Genomic DNA, 18,552 nt, shown 5'->3' with positions numbered 1-18,552 from the left:
ATGATACTCTGGATCAAAGTGGTAGAGCACTAGTCCTGAGCACAAAGAGGCTCAGGGACAGTGCCCAGGCCCTGAGTTCAAGCCCCAGAACCAGGACAAAAAGAAGAAGAAAAAGAAGGACAAAGAAAAGGAGTAGGCGAATGTCTTTAAGCATCCAAAAGCAGATGAAAAGCCATCTCCTTGAGAATTGCTTTGCCCCTAGGCCCACAGCCATTTTTCTCCTCAGCTTTCAACTTGATCCTGGCCTTGCCTCTTGGAATAAACAGATCTGGGTAGTAGGAGCAAGCAAGGCTGGGTTCAGATGCCATCTGTCCTTGAGCTTATTTTAAACCTTGCTGCTTGAGTTCCTGCCACACTTCAGTTAGGGAATAAATTCCATTTGTCTTTGTAAGCCTACCTCCCCCACCTCAGCCTGTATTCTTCTCATTATCTGCAAGCATTTGTTAAGTTACCTAATTTGGCAATTTTATAAATAGATTTTCTACATAATACTTATTTGAGCTACCATCTTGCCATAAACAGTCATCACTGATAAAATGAAATTTATTAACAATGCCTTCATTTCAATGGCCAAACTCAGTTTTAAAAAATCTTAATTGATTTCACACAGCAGGGCAAAAAAAAAAAAAAAAAGCTCTTGCTTTGTTCAGACATGCAGTAGACAACAGGCAAGCCAGTTCCAGCGCTAGTCAATGCTGCTGCTGCTTTTGCTTTTTTCCGTTGTCATCTGAGCTTTCTAGGCTTGCTCAGTGTTGAAGTGAGAATTGACAAGGCCATTGCATTGTCCCTTCCTGGAGCCTCCTGTTCCGTGGCCTCTCTCCTGCCATCTACCCCGGTCTCCTCAGATGAACGTCTCCCTGCATTTTTAGGGGCTCCCTGCCTGTGGCCATTGCATCTCAGCCTTTGACTAACCAACAGCCACAGGTGTTCCTTCTTGCCTGCCCCAGCAGTAGTAAATGCTTATGCAGAAACCTACATGGAGGGACTCCTCACCAAATGGTACATAGAAATCCTCCTCCTCACCTCAGCTGACCTGAGACCGTTTCTGAGGCTCCTTCCCTCTCCACCACCCTCTTCCCAGCAGGTGACTTTGCTTCCCCAGGTCTTCAAACCTTGGCATCATCTCCACCTTCCCTCGATAGAGGACAGATGCCGCCTCTCTAATCCAGGACCACGAAGGCGCAGGTTCCTTGGGTCCTGGTTTGACCTGCTTCCTCAGGAGCTTTACTGATCCGTACTTGATCATCTTTTGCCTTTTTGGACTGGTTCTGAGATCTCTGCAAACAACAGCGAGAGGCACTCTCTGGGTCTCCGTGTTCCTCAATAGAGGTCATTCTTTCTCTTTTGTCAGTCTCGGTAATACTTCATACAAGGGCAGTGTCTGATCACTGCCTCCATTCTTTCACTAACTTTTCCTTCTGTTCCCCGTGAAGGCTGGCTGCTCTGTGGTGAGTTCACATGGATAGTTCTTACTAACGGCCTTGTGCCAGTCAATAGAACTGCCCTGACGCAGCTTCTGCCTTCTCATTGGACAGTGCAACAGCCCTTCCCTGTCAGTGGCTCCTCCCACTACCCGCGCTCTGTGTTCCTTCCATGGAGAGTCTAATTTGTGTGCGCTATGGCTTGGATACTGTTAGTCCCCCAAGTGTCGTGCATAGCAAAGTTACCCCCTTAGTATGATCATGGAGGCCTAGCGAGAGGTCGTTAGTCCTTAAATCATTGAGGGCACCTTCCATGGATTGTGGATCTCAATTTCTCTGGATTTTTGTGATCTGTTCCCACTTCTTACACTCCCACCATTGCCCTCAGCCATAAAGTGACACAGCCAGTTCACCGCAGAGCCCCGACGAAGCCTGCCATGTGCTCTCTTGGCTTTCAGCCTTCACACTGTGAGTCAAATACCCTTCCCCTTTCAGAACATTGAATTACGCTGTCTTAGGCATATTGTTCTAACAATGAAATGCAGACTAATGCAGTGCCCTAGGTTTAGAGCCTCCATAACATAGTTACAATCCCCTATTAAATATCTGTAGCCTCTCGTGCTCAGAGCTCTGGCAAGGCTATTCAAACGTCTCAGGTCCTGAGTGGAAGGTCTTTCATATCAAGCATTCTGTTCAGTAAAGCAACTGCATTATCATCTGGTCTGAAACGTGGGCTCCATCCTGTAGGGGTCTCCCTTTATCCCCTTCTGCCACATCATCCGACGCCATCATATTTGACCTGCCGGCTTTTCCATGAGGTTTCCCTGGAGCGTCCTTCCGAGCGGTCACCCTGCTTTTCGGCAGTGTGCCTCCACAGTCTTTTGCTTAAGTGGATGCCAGGAGGCCTCTGTGTAGAGGCCATTCCACAATGTAGGGAGACGAATGCATTGAAATATTTGCTCGAGACACGGTGCCGTTCTAGAGAGATGGACACTTGAATATGACTGCATTCTCTCCTGACTCTGGAAGTTTCAACTTGTCCCACTGCATACGTTTATATTTTCATTTTAATTTTTACCATAATTACTGGTGGTGCTTTGGACAGTATCTTTAGTGACTCCTGTCTTATAAACATTTAGGTCCCTTTGCTTGCACAGTGACGGGCCACCAGCCTTCCCTCAGGGGCGGGTAATGTGAGCGCCAGGGTTTCCAGCCTCTACAGGGAAAAGCTCTACTATACATGGAGAAGGGTGGCTGGGAAGCCAGAATTTCTAGATATTTCTTAAGTGATCGTATTAACTCCATGTGCCCTTCCCTTCAATAAATCTTTGGACTGGGAAAAATTTGGGCTGGGAAGGTGGCTCAGTGGTAGAGTGTTTGCTTCGCACACATGAGGCCCTGGGATTGATTCACCACATAAGCTGGAAGTGGCGCTGTGGCTCAAGTGGTAGAGCGCTAGCCTTGAGCTGAAGAGCTGAGGGTCAGCGCCCAGGCCCAGAGTTCAAGCCCCATGATGGACAAAAAAAAAGAAATCTAGCAAGGTGGATCTAGCAAGGTGTGATGCATGTGTTTCCTCAGGGAACCTTAAACAGCTGCCCCCCAAATCCTTTCTGAACAAACTTGAGCTCGAGCCCATGTTTCAGTGCTCTGCTGCAATGGGGAGATTCTCGCTGTGAACCACACTCTGGCTCAGGAGGGCGGGCTGGTCTCTACGCACCAGTTCCCCTCTCCCACTAACCAGTCACTTCCTCCCCTTTCTCAGGTTGTTTTCGTAGCCATTTTACTTCACAGTCACCTGGAATGCCGCGAGCCCCTGCTCATCCCCATCCTCTCCCTGTACATGGGTGCGCTCGTGCGCTGCACCACCCTCTGCCTGGGCTACTACAGGAACATCCACGACATCATCCCCGACAGAAGTGGACCGGAGCTGGGGGTACGCCTTTGTATAAATGCATGTCAGCCATACAAATCCATGGGACTGACTTGTTAGTCTCATGCAGGTATATACCATGTGTGACCACAGCCAGCTCAACCACAGTTTCTCCATGACTCGGTCGAGTAAGGCTGTATTCCAGTTCCATAGGAAACAGAACGTAACAATACAACTCAGTGATGTCATAACCAATGGCCAAGAGCGGGGTTGTGTCCTCAGGAAAACCACTGGAAAATGAAAGAACTCTAGAGAATGATCTTTTTTTAATTTTTTATTGTAAAGGTGATGTACAGAGGGTTACAGTTACATAAGTAAGGTAATGAGTACGTTTCTTTTTGAACAGCGTTACCCTCTCCCTCGTTTTCTCCCACTGATCTGATCTTAGAGGCCACCATCCTCTCTCTGTTATGAATCACTCTATAATCAAGGACGTTTTCAGATCCACTGACTCTTTTGAATTTACTTTTTATCGATTTCCTGGCAAGGATCTAGGTTTTGCCTATACTTTCTGCACTGACTAATCCCAATCTTTGATTCATGTACCTGCTTCTTAAGGATCAAACAGAACATTCGGTGCAAGAGCGTGACAGAAAATGTTCAGATATGGCCTGTGAGATGGGAAGGGGTCTCACATATGTCCCACGTGGCAGGTCAGACCCAAGGAGAAGCAACAACTAGACATGACCTTCAGTGAGAACCTAAGAGCCCCCAAAACTGTGGGGACGAACGTGGTAACATGCTCCAAGAAGCCCCTTTGGAGGAGGGCAGAGTCTGGTCTGTGCCTTAAAAATTGAAGAGGATGCAGATGAGGATGCATAACTACTTACAAGTGGCCATTCTGTACATCCTAAGTATAAGCTGTTTCTGATTTATGTAAATTTTTCCTACCTATAGGTAGATAATAGACATCACTGGGCTTCCTTCCATTTGGCTATAAAGCAGATGTGTGTGATTATAAATATGTCTGAATAAATCACCACCCTCTAGCCCATAGCCTCCTCCCGGACCACACATTGCTTCCATTGTGTCAAAACAGTAATTACATTGACCACTTACCTGCATCTGAGGTCAAGCTATCAATAAACTCTACCTGGTTATTTCCACCACGAGGCTAACCACATCAAATTAGTCTTGACAGGAGCAATCCATCTCTCAACATCCCACCACCACGTAAGGGCTATAAAAGTGGGCATAGGATGCTTTCACAAAGCAGACTCTCCCTCTTAAAGAATCCAACCCAAAACTGCGTCATGAAAGCCAGGCTGTACGGATGGGACACACTTTGGCTGCAGAGTGCTTAGACACAGCTTTTCTCTACCATGCTTTTACTTTGCCTGTGCTTCTCTGCACAGTTTATGTGGCTTCTGTGATAGCTTTGGAAGTAAGAATCTCTAGTCGATTCTCACAGGGCCATGATGATCACCTTTATCTACACTGATTCCAACATAGATGATAATAATTTTGAAATTCTAAGAGTGACTCCCTACTGCCATGGCTTCTACCCAGTCACTGTGGTGACAGAAACAAAGACTCTGCTCTGGGCTCCACCTTGGCTAGAGACTGAATCCAATATGGAAAATAAGGTGGGGCTGATCGAGCTTCAGTGTGAGCTTTGATTTCACTGTAGCCTCTCAGCTGTCTGAATTAATTTCTAATTTCTTTTTATTTTAATTCAACTTGGCATGCCTACAAGGCTTTTCTCTGTATGGCTGTTAAATATAGTGAATCAACTCCTGATTGGCATGGGAAAAAAAGGGGGTGTGGGCTTGGATTTGAGTTGTGTTTTCTAGTGAATGGCAGGAGCTCCGGTGAACTTTGATCTCCATTTCTTAATGCAGGGAGATGCAACGATAAGGAAGATGCTGAGCTTCTGGTGGCCTTTGGCTCTGATTCTCGCCACGCAGAGAATCAGCCGGCCTATCGTCAACCTCTTCGTCTCCCGGGACCTGGGTGGCAGCTCAGCGGCTACAGAGGTAGGGCACAGTTGCGGGGAGGCCACCACCTTGGGCAGGGAGGAGGATTCAGAGTCATCTTCAATTTATCTCAAGTGCTCAAAGAGTTCTGCAGTGTTGAATTATGTGACCCAACTACCTCATCCCATTCAGTGACTCTATGATTGAGGAAAAATAGCAGCTGCTTCATCCTCTCATTTACCCCCTGAGGAACTTCGGGGCCTGCCGTTCCTCCATGGTTTGGGTTTCTAAAGGGCCTCTTGACTAGCATGGTGGAGGACAACCGTAGACTGTGCCCTGTAGCAGTAGAAGTGACTGTGCCTGCCCGCTGAGCCGAACCTCGCTCACCTGCTCACCACCGCCCTCCTGTGCCAGCACCCCACCGGTCATCTGGACCTCAGACTCTTTGGCAATCTGCCTTCCTCCAAATGAGGGTCTCTTTTATTTACTCCCTTCCATCTCCCCCCAAAAAACGTATCTGGAAACTGGCAACTACTCCAAAGAAAGAGTTGACTCATCCGTTCCCTCTTTCAAGTTGGGTATGGACAAATAGAATGACTTCATTTCTTCCCACCTCCACTGCCTTCTGGAGAAATCGTTCCGTGTCTGGCCCTGGCCAGCCTCGCGGAGGCTGGCGGCTCCTCATTAGGGAGCGGAGGACTCGACGCGCTGTCAGCAGCTCTCCAGCCCCGGGCATCTGCCAGTTTCCAGGTCCTGGGACGAGCTCGGGTTGGCTGGGCAAGAGAAGCCTGTAAACCAAAAGCAGAATGCTTTCTCCGGCCTCCGTGTGTTTCTGGATTTTGTTTTCACATCGTAGATGCCATCTTAGATGGCTTCTATAACACAGTAGCCCTGGTCTCCCAGTCATGAAGAATGGGACTTCCATCACCTCTCCATTGGACTTTCCGTCTTCCCCTTCCAACAAACAAAGGGTCAGTTTTGTAGTAGAACCATTTTTAAATGGACAGTAATGCATAGAAGACAGCATGCGTCATAGAACCAGCAGTTGTGGGATGTCTACAGATGGGGCGGTATTTAAATACTTTTCACTGGCTCCCCATCAGCCTGTGAGATAAGCCTCATTTCTGTTCAGCTGGAGGAGAGGGAAGCTCCCAGAGGGTTCGTGTCTCGCAGAGCAGAGAGGCAGGAGGGGAAGGCTTGCAGCTAGGCACCCCGCAGCCACAATGCTTTCTTCTGTTCCTTCATGCCGCCCCACCGTCTCTCCACATGCTAGAACTGGCCTGAGGTTCTTGGAATGCCGGACATTCAAGTCGATGAAGCCTGCCTATCTCTTCATTTGAGAGTGGAAGAACGTAGCTTAGGTGTTCCCTTTTCATTTTTCTCCTATTCTTCCCCGTAGGAAACCCACCAAGAGCTCTTTGTCTGTGAATTCTTTATTATTTTCATGAAACTAAAATGTTTAATTGAGCCGCACTGACGAGCAGTCTGAAATGAGTTGAAATGTAAAGAGAGTAGCACAGATCCACAAACGGTGCCCGTGCTGGAACGGAGGGGTGAGGAACGCACTGAGCTGAGGTGCTCCCAAGAGAAGTGAGCCCCAGAACCTGCAGATGAGGTGCCCAGTGGGGCTGACCCTGGAGTCTGAAAAGGCTGGGCTCAATTCTTAGCCTCTCCATCCAGTGCACTGTATGTTACCTGCTCTCTCTGTTCTAGACCATTCTGTGGCTGGCTAGGGAGAGGGATCTTCTGCTAGCCCTGTCTCAAGCCCTGCAGCTACTGAGAGACCTTGTGCCGGGGCCCACACTAATGCTGCCTGCTCTTCTCCTTGCAGGCAGTGGCCATTCTGACGGCCACGTACCCCGTGGGTCACATGCCGTACGGCTGGCTGACAGAAATCCGGGCTGTCTATCCTGCTTTTGACAAGGTGAGACCCGCGTGGCTCGGTGTTGGAAACATGTTTTTTCAAATTGTCTTTTGATCGACAGGGGTCTCAGAGGAACATGGTTGCTTCTGGGGCTCACTTCTTTTTGTGGGGTTATCATGGCACTGGAGTGTTGCAGGTGACTGGGGTATTTTCCTCTTAACAAAATAAATAACAGGGCAGTTTTTAGTTTTTACCTTGATGTTGATCTGTTGAGAGCTTTTCCACATGGGGGGCTTCTCTGATCGTTTGAGGGTGTTCCTGTGGAGAAATCATTTGTCTGCCAATGGGGAAATATACCGTCAAGCAATGACTATGTAGGTGTTGTTTTGTGGTTGGTTCTCTAGTGAAACTCGCCCTCATGGAGTTCGTAGCGCACGGCGCAGGTGAGCGGTGGGCACACAGCTGTCTTTCATGGCAAGGGCCGGGAGGCGTGGGGGGCGCCTGGCACGGCACGGGCCTCCGTCCAGTTTGGCCTTGATATGGCAGACTTGTTCTGCCTGAAATCCTCAGCAGATCACGGCTGTGTGCCCTCCAGCTGCCCGCCTGGCCACAGGGGCCACGTCACATCGGTGTCTATCTCGCGAGCATCCATAGCTTTTTATTTTTACTCTAAAGCAAATAGCTACCAAGACATCCAGTCAGTGGTGGGCAGTGTTGGCAATGGGAAGATGGAAAAGAAGCAAATCGCCTGCCCTGTGCCATTCCGAGCTGGGTCTCTATCCCAGTGGGTGGTGCTGTTTTCTCTGCTCCCAGCAATAGGCCACGAAGCCAGGAGAGGCAGCTTTGGGCCAGGGGTCCCCAGCAGGCGGGTCCCCAGGCGGCAGCACGGGCAGTCTGAGTTCGAATCTGGCCAGCACCGGTTCCCCTTCCTCCTGCTCCCCACCACACACCTCTCCCTGTGGCTTCTCAGAGGTGAAAGAGCCCTGGGCAGCCTCAGGCCACACACTCGCCAACACCCCGACTACCCCCTGCCACTAGATGGGAGCTTCGGTGAGGGGTCAGCCGCTGTGGAATGGCTTTCCTGCTGGTCCTCTACCCTCCGTCCTCAAACCCTGAGCCCAAGGCAGCCCCCAAGTACCTCAGACCATAATGAGGTGTACCCAATGATGGAACCTGGAGAAGCCAGCCGCTCTCCATCAGTTCCGCAGGCACAGTCTCCCTGCTAGTGTGTTGCTCGTGTGAACACGCATGCACACGCTCCATGCCCTCTCCATTCCCGTGCATTCCTCCACACCACCCCCTTCCCCGCTGTCTGTCCTTCCGGATTCCCATCACCCTCCTCTATGTCCCGGGCACCTGCGCTTACCCACAGAGACTCAGACATGTCTGCCTCCATACGGCAGGGACCCCAGCAGGCAGCCCAGTGTGGGCCGGGCCGGGCAGGGCCGGGCTCTGCTCTGGCCTCTGGTGGGTGTGGACTTTGCCCTAGTCTCTCACCACCTGCAGCAGACATCTGATGCCACTTTAGCTTACAGCATCTCCTCAGACGGGTTTGAGGTCGCTGCCCCCCCACCCCCATAACTAGACTGCCTGAGTCTCCCGGAGAACTGCTGAGCAGACTGTCTGTGCTCAGTGGGTCTAACACAGTCTGTGGGTAGAAGTCACTGCTTTCATTTCAAGAAACGTGCAGATAGAGGTAGAGCCTAGAAAAGGCAGTCTTGCTACCTTGCACTTGGAGCTCTGGAGAATGAGATTATATAATGCTGCACAGAGGCCAGAGCGGGTGTACCCCTGGCCGGGAAAATCTTGTCTGAAATTGGCTTTGGCTACCTTGAACTAATAAGACTTAACAATGCTACAGTGTACGCCCTCGGTGAAACACCCAAAGAAAACATAGTCTTCACTTCATTACAGAGGTTAGAGCCATGACAAAACTTACTTAATGAGCATGCCCCTGCATTGCCTGGAATCCTGCTAACGGCTCACCCATTGTTTCCACCCATCCACTGAGCAATGCGAAGCTAGTAAATGGAAATGCCATCTGGTTTCGGGCATTGTAGACACCACTGTGCATGCTTTACTATCTTGACCATTGAAGTCCTTAGCTTCATTGTGGTTTCCAGAAGAGATTTAAAATTCCTCATGCACCTTGTGGTAGTTCTCATAACCAGAGAAAGATTTCCACGAGTGCAGAATCTCTGTAAAATTTGGTTGTCATCGATGAAAGAGAATGTTCTGAACAGATCAGGCAAGCAAATGAAACCCCAGTGTTCATCTGGTGAAACACCAAAGTTCACTTCTACCCTGCTGGAGAAATAGTTGCTCTTTCACACCATGTGAGCCACGGCAGAGTGTGTGTTTGTGGGAGACCACCTGATTCTCTCCCTGTCCTGATTCTCCCAGGCATCACTGCAGCGTCCTCTGGGATGCATGAAGACATAGATCGCCAACACAGGGGGCTTTGAACTTTGCTGCGGGAGATGAGAGTTGAGAAATGCACAATCCGTCCAAGTTCCCCGCTAGCATCCACAAAGATTGGGGGTCTCAAAGGTTCCTCAGCCTCCTCAGGGAAAGCAAACCACCACATTTTCTGGCAGAATCCGGAGAGTCTCGTATCTTCCATTAGGCCAGATGTAGAGCCAGGTGTCACGGTAGTTTTTGTTTATCAGCTCTGGGACTAATTGGCTCTCTAATGAGATAGGACTTCTCTGAGGATTTTCCTGGCTTCAGAACCCAGTTTTTGTTGTGATGGGGGAGGCGTGAACTTGGCTGGGAAAACTTCGGCAAGACTCAGATTAGTGGCCTGACAGAGGACGCCGCGCTACGTGCACGATTTGCTTACGATTCAGTGCAGCAGAGGCTCTTCCAAGATCTTCTCTGCTCCATATTGTGTTAAGTGCTCCCGAGCCAAAGCAGTCAGTGAGACACACAGTGCTCGCTCTCAGCAGTGCACAGTCCCCCAGACAGGCGGTGGATGCAGCGGGCTTCAGTTCCTGCCCTAAAGACAGCTGCAGGGTCATCAGGCAGCACAGGGGCCAGACTGAGCCAGGCACTGCCTTCTGGAGACCGCGGTGGTGGCAGGCACAGTGTCTGCCCAAGCCGCGAAGGGGGCACAGGAGCCCAGGGCAGGGCGAAAGGAAAGGATTGAATCCATCCTGACTTTACCCTGGTTAACATTCACGTACAGGAGCGTGACAGCTGTCTGAGAAAGACCGAGCATGACAGTGCTCTTCTATGCGGTCACTTGACATCTGTATTCAGACACATCACACAAGACTCCGATCTGGGGGGAGGTCAGCCAAGGATAAGCTGGATCCCATCCTCACTGCCATCTTCTTTCCCCAGAATAACCCCAGCAATAAACTGGCGAGCACAAGCAACACGGTCACGGCGGCCCACATCAAGAAGTTCACGTTTGTCTGCATGGCCCTGTCCCTGACGGTAAGAGCCCCGGGGCCTGTCCCCACTCTGTGCATATGCAGGGGAAGCTCTCCTTTTAAAGGAACTTAAAGTGCTAGGTTCCTTCACACCTTCTCAGATGGTCTTCTTTCTCCCTGTGAGTGATTACTGTCAGAAAAGTCATGGAATCTAGAAGTAAAAGTCCTACCTACTTCCCACGCTTCTCAGGACCCTTAAAAATGATCAGGAAAGCAGACTTTTGTTCTTCATTTGAATAACATTCCCAGCTAATTTTTTTTTAAACATCCAAATGCAACTTGATAACCATCCCTGTCCTTTCCCAGACTTCACTGGAATTTTTTCGGTGTCTCTGGTAGAAGTTCCTAATTACATTACCCTGATGGGACTTATTTCGTCCATCTTCTGGGGACAGTCCCAATCCAAAGTCCTCTGTGTCTGCTAAGGATGCAGCTGTGGGTAACCATGAGCCACTACAGTCTCCTGGGGTCCGGGTGCACAGCCTTCAGTAAACAACGTGCATCCTTCCTTCACTGAACCCCAGGGGCAACTCAAGTGTATCAAATAGTCTGTGCGTCCTTTCTCATCCAAGGGACATGGTCTATCGTTTAAGGTTGTTTATGATATACCATGGCAACACACCTCACATTTACAAACATCCTCACGCGGTCGACTGTGCCCTTTGGGTTGTAAGGATAAGGGGGAGAAGGAAATTTAAAAAATGGAGGAAGTCTTTGACCCCTGCTCAGTGTTTCAGGTTATTGTTGTGACTGCACATTTCTTATGAAGTCCTGCAAAACTGAATTTCCATTTCCATGTGCAGTGTTACGAGAATGTCTGAGTGTGTACAGCAATCCTTATAACGAAGGGTATTCAGGGTGTGAGCTCACACTGAGAGCAAGAACACAGTCCCTGCGTTCCTCACCATGATCCTAACTACCTCGCGTGATGACCCCTGTGAGTAGCTTTAAAATCAAGCCCTGGCTCATGTTAACCCTCTAGTGGGCATTATTTTTATTGATCCAATACCTGAATACAGTGTTCTAGGGAAAACTCAAGACAAATACCCAGCACCCAGGCCTCGGGGTCTCAGCAACCTGCACCACCCACGCCGCCGCTCCCACCATCAACCCTTGGAGTGTGGGGGTGTCAGTCACCTACTCCCGGCCTTCCTCCCTGGCAAGGCATTGCTGTTCTCATATGACTGTTGGAGTCAGACCAGTGACCCCGGGCGACCCTGTTCCTCTGTTGGCATTCTTCCTTCCTATGCTGTGCAGGTTTTTCCATAGTTCCCTAAAATATTAGCAAAACACTGAACAACTTTGAAACTGCTTTAAAAAAAAAAGGAGAAGGGTATTTTAGGAAAAACAGAGAAATTTCTATTCCAAGAATGGACCTCAGCTTTTGGACACCGTGTAAGAGGGCAGTGAGTTGAGAGTGGAGTCCAAAGCCAGGTTCTGACTTGGGCCTCATCCAGGTAGAAAGCCAGCGGGTCGAGGCCGTGGCTGCCAGGCCGAGGCTGGCTGCTTCTCCTGGCAGAAAAGTCTTCCACAGCTGGAGTGGAGGGCGATGGAAATCTTGATCGTGTGGGGTGCCAGGAGAGTTCTCCTTGTGCGTGGCTCATGGCCAGCCATTTGTACCTCTGAAACAAATTATTCTGCAGCAAGTTTATTTTGAAATGATGACTAAGGACCTGGAAAAATTCGTACATCTCCAAGGGTTTATTTCTTTACTTACTCTAATCCCGGATTTTTTAAATCTTTAACTAGAAGTATCTTAAGGTAAATTTTTGCCTTAGAATAAAGACTCATGGCACTGTGGCTCAAATGGTAGAGCGCTCACCTTGAGCTGAAGAGCTCAGGGACAAGCGCCCAGGCCCAGAGTTCAAGGCCCACAACAGAGAGAGGGGAGAGGGAGAGAAAGGAAGGGAGGGAGGAAGGAAGGAAGGAAGGAAGGAAGGAAGGAAGGAAGGAAGGAAGAGAGAAGAGAGGGATGGAGGGAAAGAAAGAGACAGAATCCTGTATTAGAAGGAAACTTGGAGATGAACTACTCAAAACCTATCATTTTTCTCAGAAAAAGAAAAGACTCAGACAGAACAATTGACTTGTCCAAGTATCCAATAATAGAACTTGCTAGAACTCAGCCCCCTACCTCGAACTTCACTGTCCCCAAACAACAGGAAAAAAATACTGATCTTCAGGTCTTCAGATTGGGATAGTTGACACTGCACTTGAAGAAATGACCATCTCTTCAACATTAAATGTTGTAGTATTTGAGTTTGTGATATCTCACAAACTCTTTTCCCTACAGTGACTCAGTTGTTTGATTGAATGTCTTGGCTGAAAGCAAAAGCTTTTCTAAGTTAAGTATCAACCTGTCATATACTGTGTAGATAGCTCTGTGTGTGTACGTGTGTGTGCTCATGCACGCATGCATGTGTGTGTGCATGCACACGTGCACATGCTGGTCCTGGGGCTTGGACTCGGGGCCTGGACACTGTCCCTGAGAATTTTTTTTGCTCAGGTCTAGTGCTCTACCACATGACCCACAGCTGCACACTTGGCTTTTGATGACTAACTGGAGATAAGAGTCTCATGGACTTTCCAGGCCCCAGGCTGGCTTCAAACCATGATTTTCAAATCTCAGCCTCCTAAGTAAATAGGATTACAGGCATGAGCACCAGTGCCTGGCCACTTGGTTACTCTTAACAACCTATAAGAGACTGAGATGCTGCCATGACACACTTATTTATTCTCTATTATAGATTGTAAATTTAGATGTAGAGTATCCTACAAAAAAAAATTGGGCTAGCTTCATACTCTTACCCAAAAGCATTTTGTTTTGTTAAAGCGGTAGGTTTTATGAAAGGCAACGGGTTTCTTCTGTGCAATTAGAAGAGTAAATTCAGGAGTTATAGAGAGCAGAAAAGAGCAGAATTTATTCTCTGTTCCTGTTCCATTTGGCTTCTGGCTCTCAGGGGCCAAAGAAAACACTGACTGGATTCTTCAAGCCAACACAGAGGAGTGGAGACAAGGACAGGGGGAAGTCAAACAGTCAGGTGAACAGCAGAGAGGGGATGGACGTAATGCAGAGCAAGGTTGGCAAGGCGATGCCAAGCTATTGTTTAAAGGGAAGGAAAATAGTCCAAAACTACGTGCACAATAAGACCATGCAGAGAACAGCTCTGAAGACTGCTCCCTGCAAGGCACCTGTTGAAGCCACACCGGGAGGCTGAACTGCCGGTGGTGACGCAGGGACCGGGGAGAATGCAGACCTCAAAGAGCAGGCGGTGAGTGCTGGCTTTGTTCCCAGGAAAAGGCTCTTTGGCCCTAAACCTTCCCATAGGGCCGAGGTCTCTGTCCGTTACAGGCCCAGCTGTCTGTATGGCTCGGTAGAAAGGCTGCAGAGGGCAGGGAAGGAGGGTGGCGGTGACTCTGCGGGGGGATTTGTCTTGCTGGGAAGAACTGGCAGTGCTAAACATGCAGAAACCTTGCTTCCAAGAACACCCAACCTGGTCCCCACTGGACTTTCCATGGGGCAAAATGGAAACCCGGAATCAGGGTGCCGTGTGGCCTCCTGATGGCACTGTGGTCCCCAAAGAGTGACACACCGCCACCCTGCTCCTAGACGCCACACCAGCTTGGTGAAAGCCCACACACCCCATCAGACTGAAGTTACCAGATTTGCTGATTTACCCAAAACGTATTTTAGACTTCATCCTTCCGACTTCCTGACATGCATAACACATGGTTTTACACGGGGGTCTCAGCAGCTGCTTAGAGTCCTCAGGGCTCCATGTTGCTTCATAAGTGGCATTTTCTAAGCGTCCGCTGTTTTCTCTTCTTGAGCTCTCTGTGTTGCTTGAGCTCTGGAGAGCTTGTGGTCTGAGGGCAGTGGGGAAGAATCCATGCACAGCACAGGCCTGGCTGCTGCTGGAGCTCCCCGCACCCCTTTGTGCACAGTGGAAGCGGGCGTGCATCCAGACGCTCTTGGCAAGCACGGCAGGCAGGCACTTTTGTGCAGCCTGTGCCCAGAACCCCACCCCCACCCCCCGCTGTCAGAGACAGCCAGGAGGGGAGACAGGAGCGGGGAAGGAAGGAAGGCTCCATTCCACAGAGATGGAGGGATGTGGAGGTCAGGGGAACCCCAGAGAGAAGCGCTTGTCGCAGAAGCCCGTGCAGAATGGCGGGAGTGGGGTGCGGTGGGGGAGACCGCGGAGCCTGGATGCGCTGGGACTCCCACAGTCTCTGCACTGTCGGGCCTTTAGTCCAAGTTGCAGTACACTGGAGAAGGATTAAAGAAAGAAGCATTCTTTTTTTGATTGGTCGTGGGGCCTGAACTCTGGGCCTGGGCACTGTCCCTCAGCTCTTCAGCTCAAGTCAAGCGCTCTACCACTTGAGCCACAGCGCCACTTGCAGTTTTCTAGTGGTTCATTGGAGATAAGAGTCTCATGGACTTTCCTGCCCACGTTGGCTGTGAAGCGCGATCCTCAGATCTCAGCCTCCTGAGTGGCTAGGATGACAGGTGTGAGCCACGGCACCCGGCATTTCTAAGGAATCAGTAAGTGGTTGGCTGCTGCGGGGTTGTGCAGGGGAGTTCGGGTGTCGGGGAGCCCGTCTCATAGGCAGCTGCGGAGGACTGTTCTCACCAGGCTTTGCCAGCCCGCGTCCAGGTGATGGCAAAGTCCTGGGGCCATGCAGGGGCCCCAGACAGCCTCCCATGGATGGGGCTGCCGGAGCCAGGGCGGCGATGGGAACAGGGACAAAAGAAGCCCCCAGGGAGGGCGGCGGCCACGCAGGGCGGGTTATGTGAGGTGAGCTGGCTGGTCATCCTGCAGGATCTGGTTCCTGACCTTCACATGCCCTCCCTTCAGGCCTCCACCGCCCAGAGCCCCCCAGCATGCCCTGCTCCCAGCTCTGCCTTCGTCACCCCTGCGGGGCCTGAGCGCCTCTGGCCTGCGCGCCCGCCCCAGGCTCCGGCTTTCCAGCCCAGCGGCCGCCGGAGCACAAGGAACCTTGGAGGGCCAAGATCCCAGCTGTCCGCTGGGCCTGCCAGAAGAGAGGGCCAGGCAGGGGCATGCCACCTTGCAGGCTGACCCTTCACCCCTGCAAACCAGGGCGCCATCGCCCGCACACCCCTCCTCGCCGGCCTCTTTTCTGCTGGTGGTGAGGGGGGAATTCTCTCTGAGCACCTTTGAGCCTCCTCTTAGATTCTCTGGTGCTGTGGGAACCTACTCGCCCTGGATTCGCAATTTTCTTCCTGTTTCCTTTCATTCCTTTCTAGTCTCCCCGGTGTGTGACTTCAAAGAGGCCGTGGTCTGCCTGTCCCCTGGCGGCCTCTGCCTCCCGCTGGGCCTGCCCTAGGGGACAGAGCTGTCGCCTGACGTGTGGAAGGGGAAGGGAGGGGAGAGGCTGTATCTGATGGCGAGGAAAGGAGATGAAAGTTCCTTCTTGAGTCTTCCTGTGGAAATCCAAGCATGAACTCCCCCCTCCCCTGCAGGACCAGCCTCATCCTTCGGGCCTCCCTGCCTCCTCCTGGATGGAGGCCAGGAGCACACAGGTAGCTCTCCAGGCAGGCAGCCCTTTCCGAGACACAAACAAGAACTCCGCCCTTTGCCTGCCTCCACCTCCAAGAGAGCAAGGTCACCTCAGTGCTGGTATTTATAGTGTTCTAATTCCCCGAGAAGCTGCACCTGCTCCTCGGGCTCTCAGGCACTGTGGCAGATGAAGACAGATGCGCAGGGGAAAGCGCTCTGCCCAGAAGTCAGAGGCTGGACCCCGGGCTGGCACTGCCTCTAGCGGCCTGAGTTTCCCCGCTTGAGTCTTGTTTCTTCACCTTGCAGATCAGGGTGATCTGATCTCCTCATGCAGATCAGGGTGATCTGATCTCCTCAGCTCCCTTTTGGGGTGTTTGTTGTTGTTGTTGTTGTTTTGGCTGCTATTTGGTGCCTCTGTTTTCCGTGCTGGTCACTCCAAGAATCCTTGCTCTTGGTTACCTCTAGTCAGCAAAGCTTGTCCCGGGACTGTTCCGATGGCCAGTTTAGAAAGCAGCGAGATCAGAAGTGATAGAGACTAAAATCCTTTGTCCAAAGAGAGTGTCCAGGTGGCCCTGATGCCCACGTTAAAGTGGGTTCCTAAGAAGGACCCAGGTTCACCTCCCGTGACTCCCCACCCCAGAGCCTGCCCTCGGCCCAGCCATCCTGGGCGAGGCTGGGGCGGGGCCACAGCTGCGTACCATGCTGACCCTTGGTTGGAACAAAGGCGGCTGTGTGAGCCCCCCCCCCACGCCAGGGGGTGGAGACCGCTGCCCACTGATCCCATTATCCAGCGAGGAAAATGACTCTCTTGTGCATGAGGGATGGAAGAAAGGACCCAAGGTAAATGAACAGAGTTCACAGCTTTCTCATCCCAAGGAACTGAGGCCCGGTGGGCAGGAACGTTCCGGCGCCGGAGGACATCCTGGACATCAGGAGAGGGTGAGGATTCAGGGTCCTCAAGATCCTTTTGGAACAGGCGACCTGGGGCCCCAACAGGACTACGTGTCCTCATCAGGGAAGACCTAGAAGGAGGGCGCCGTCCTGGGACCGCGTGAGGGTGCCGTGAAATCAGCTGTGAACAGCTCCTGGCTGCGTGTAAGCAACCTACCAGGATTCTCAGCCGCTTCCCCTTCTTCATGTTCTGCGCAGGAAGCTTCTGTAGTCCACCATTTGCTTTAGTTCTTAGTTTGGTTTGGTTTTGTGTCTGTCCTGGGGCTTGAACTCAGAGCCTGGCTGCTATATCCCTTTGTTTCCCTCAAGGCTGGCTACACGTGAGCCACACGCCCACTTCTGGCTCTTTGTGATTAATTGGAGACAAGAACATCACAGGCTTTCCTGCCCAGCCTGGCTTTGAACCTTGATCCTCAGATCTTAGGTTCCTGAGTAGCTAAGGTTACCGACATGAGCCACCGGTTCCCAACTCAGCATTTGCTTTTTAAGTGAGCACACCCTGCAGATCTGAGGGGATTGATCTGTTTATTTTTGAGACTCCGGAGAGATGAAGACAATTGTGGCTGGTTCCTAAAGCTCTCTCGGGACCTCTTCATAAAGCCAGTATGGGTTCTCATGAGAGTTTTGAAAATGATTACTCAATGAACACGCATGTGGGACTGTTGGGAGCAAGTTCCAATTTTTTAACCTTTAACTTTAATAAGATACATATAACATGAAATTCACCATGCTAGCCATTTTGCCTGTACCATTAATTAAATACCCCATCCATCCATCCATCATAAAACTTTTTTTTATCTTGCCAAACCAGCTCTCTCCTTTCCCCAGTAACAATCAATGGGAAGGAAAAGTTAAAGGTGGAAACTTCCAAATCAGACAGGGTAAGGCTAGGAAAGAGTGGAACTTCAGATATAGCAAGTAGAACCTGCAAGCCATGTGTGACCTAGAACTTCTGCGGGCTTGGTGCACAGCGCCCCCTGCTGTTTGAGGCTTGTTGTTTCTCCCAAGCAGCGCTTGGTGCCTTGCTGAGTCTAACGTTGCCTTGGATGGGAAAGGCACCTGTACTGTCAGGAGCCATGTCAAACTACAAACTCTTCTTATTGTCAAAAAAATCGAGGAGCCGGGTAACTGACATGTTGAACTGGAATCCCTTTGTACAAATAAAGACAATTTTAAAGGGGGGGAGCATTGTAAAACACAGCTAAAACGGGTACATTTTTGTTTAAGGGTGTTTCTTTGGCAATACTGGAGTTTGAACGGGGGCCTTGCACTGGTGCTTTACTGCTGAGCCACACCACCATCCCTTTTTGCGCTGGTCGTATTTGGGATAAAGTGCCCTGGCAGCCAGTGGGACTGCGATTCTCTTTGGGGATTCTCACTGCAGCTGGGATGGCAGGCACAAACCACCACACCCAGCGCTCGGTTTTGGGTCCGGTCGTGGGGCCTGAGCTCTGGGCCTGGGCGCTGTCCCTCAGCTCTTCAGCTCAAGGCTAGCGCTCTACCACTTGAGCCACAGC

At 50.7% G+C, this 18,552-nt stretch overlaps 1 protein-coding gene across 1 annotated transcript in view; it reads left to right on the top strand.

Annotated features, from left to right (window-relative positions):
* Ankh (ANKH inorganic pyrophosphate transport regulator) overlaps positions 1–18,552 on the top strand; it is a 51,378-nt gene that overhangs the window by 22,175 nt on the left and 10,651 nt on the right. Inside the window, exons 5-8 of the mRNA XM_013013847.1 lie at positions 3,184–3,354; positions 5,193–5,327; positions 7,099–7,191; positions 10,477–10,572. Coding sequence (XP_012869301.1) covers positions 3,184–3,354; positions 5,193–5,327; positions 7,099–7,191; positions 10,477–10,572 — 495 coding nt within the window. The remainder of the gene's footprint in view (positions 1–3,183; positions 3,355–5,192; positions 5,328–7,098; positions 7,192–10,476; positions 10,573–18,552) is intronic.

Source organism: Dipodomys ordii, unplaced genomic scaffold (genome assembly GCF_000151885.1).
Source record: "Dipodomys ordii isolate 6190 unplaced genomic scaffold, Dord_2.0 Scaffold21, whole genome shotgun sequence".
Taxonomy (NCBI): domain Eukaryota; kingdom Metazoa; phylum Chordata; class Mammalia; order Rodentia; family Heteromyidae; genus Dipodomys; species Dipodomys ordii.
Note: the sequence above shows the minus strand (reverse complement) of the source record. Positions and strands in the feature narration are given on the sequence as shown.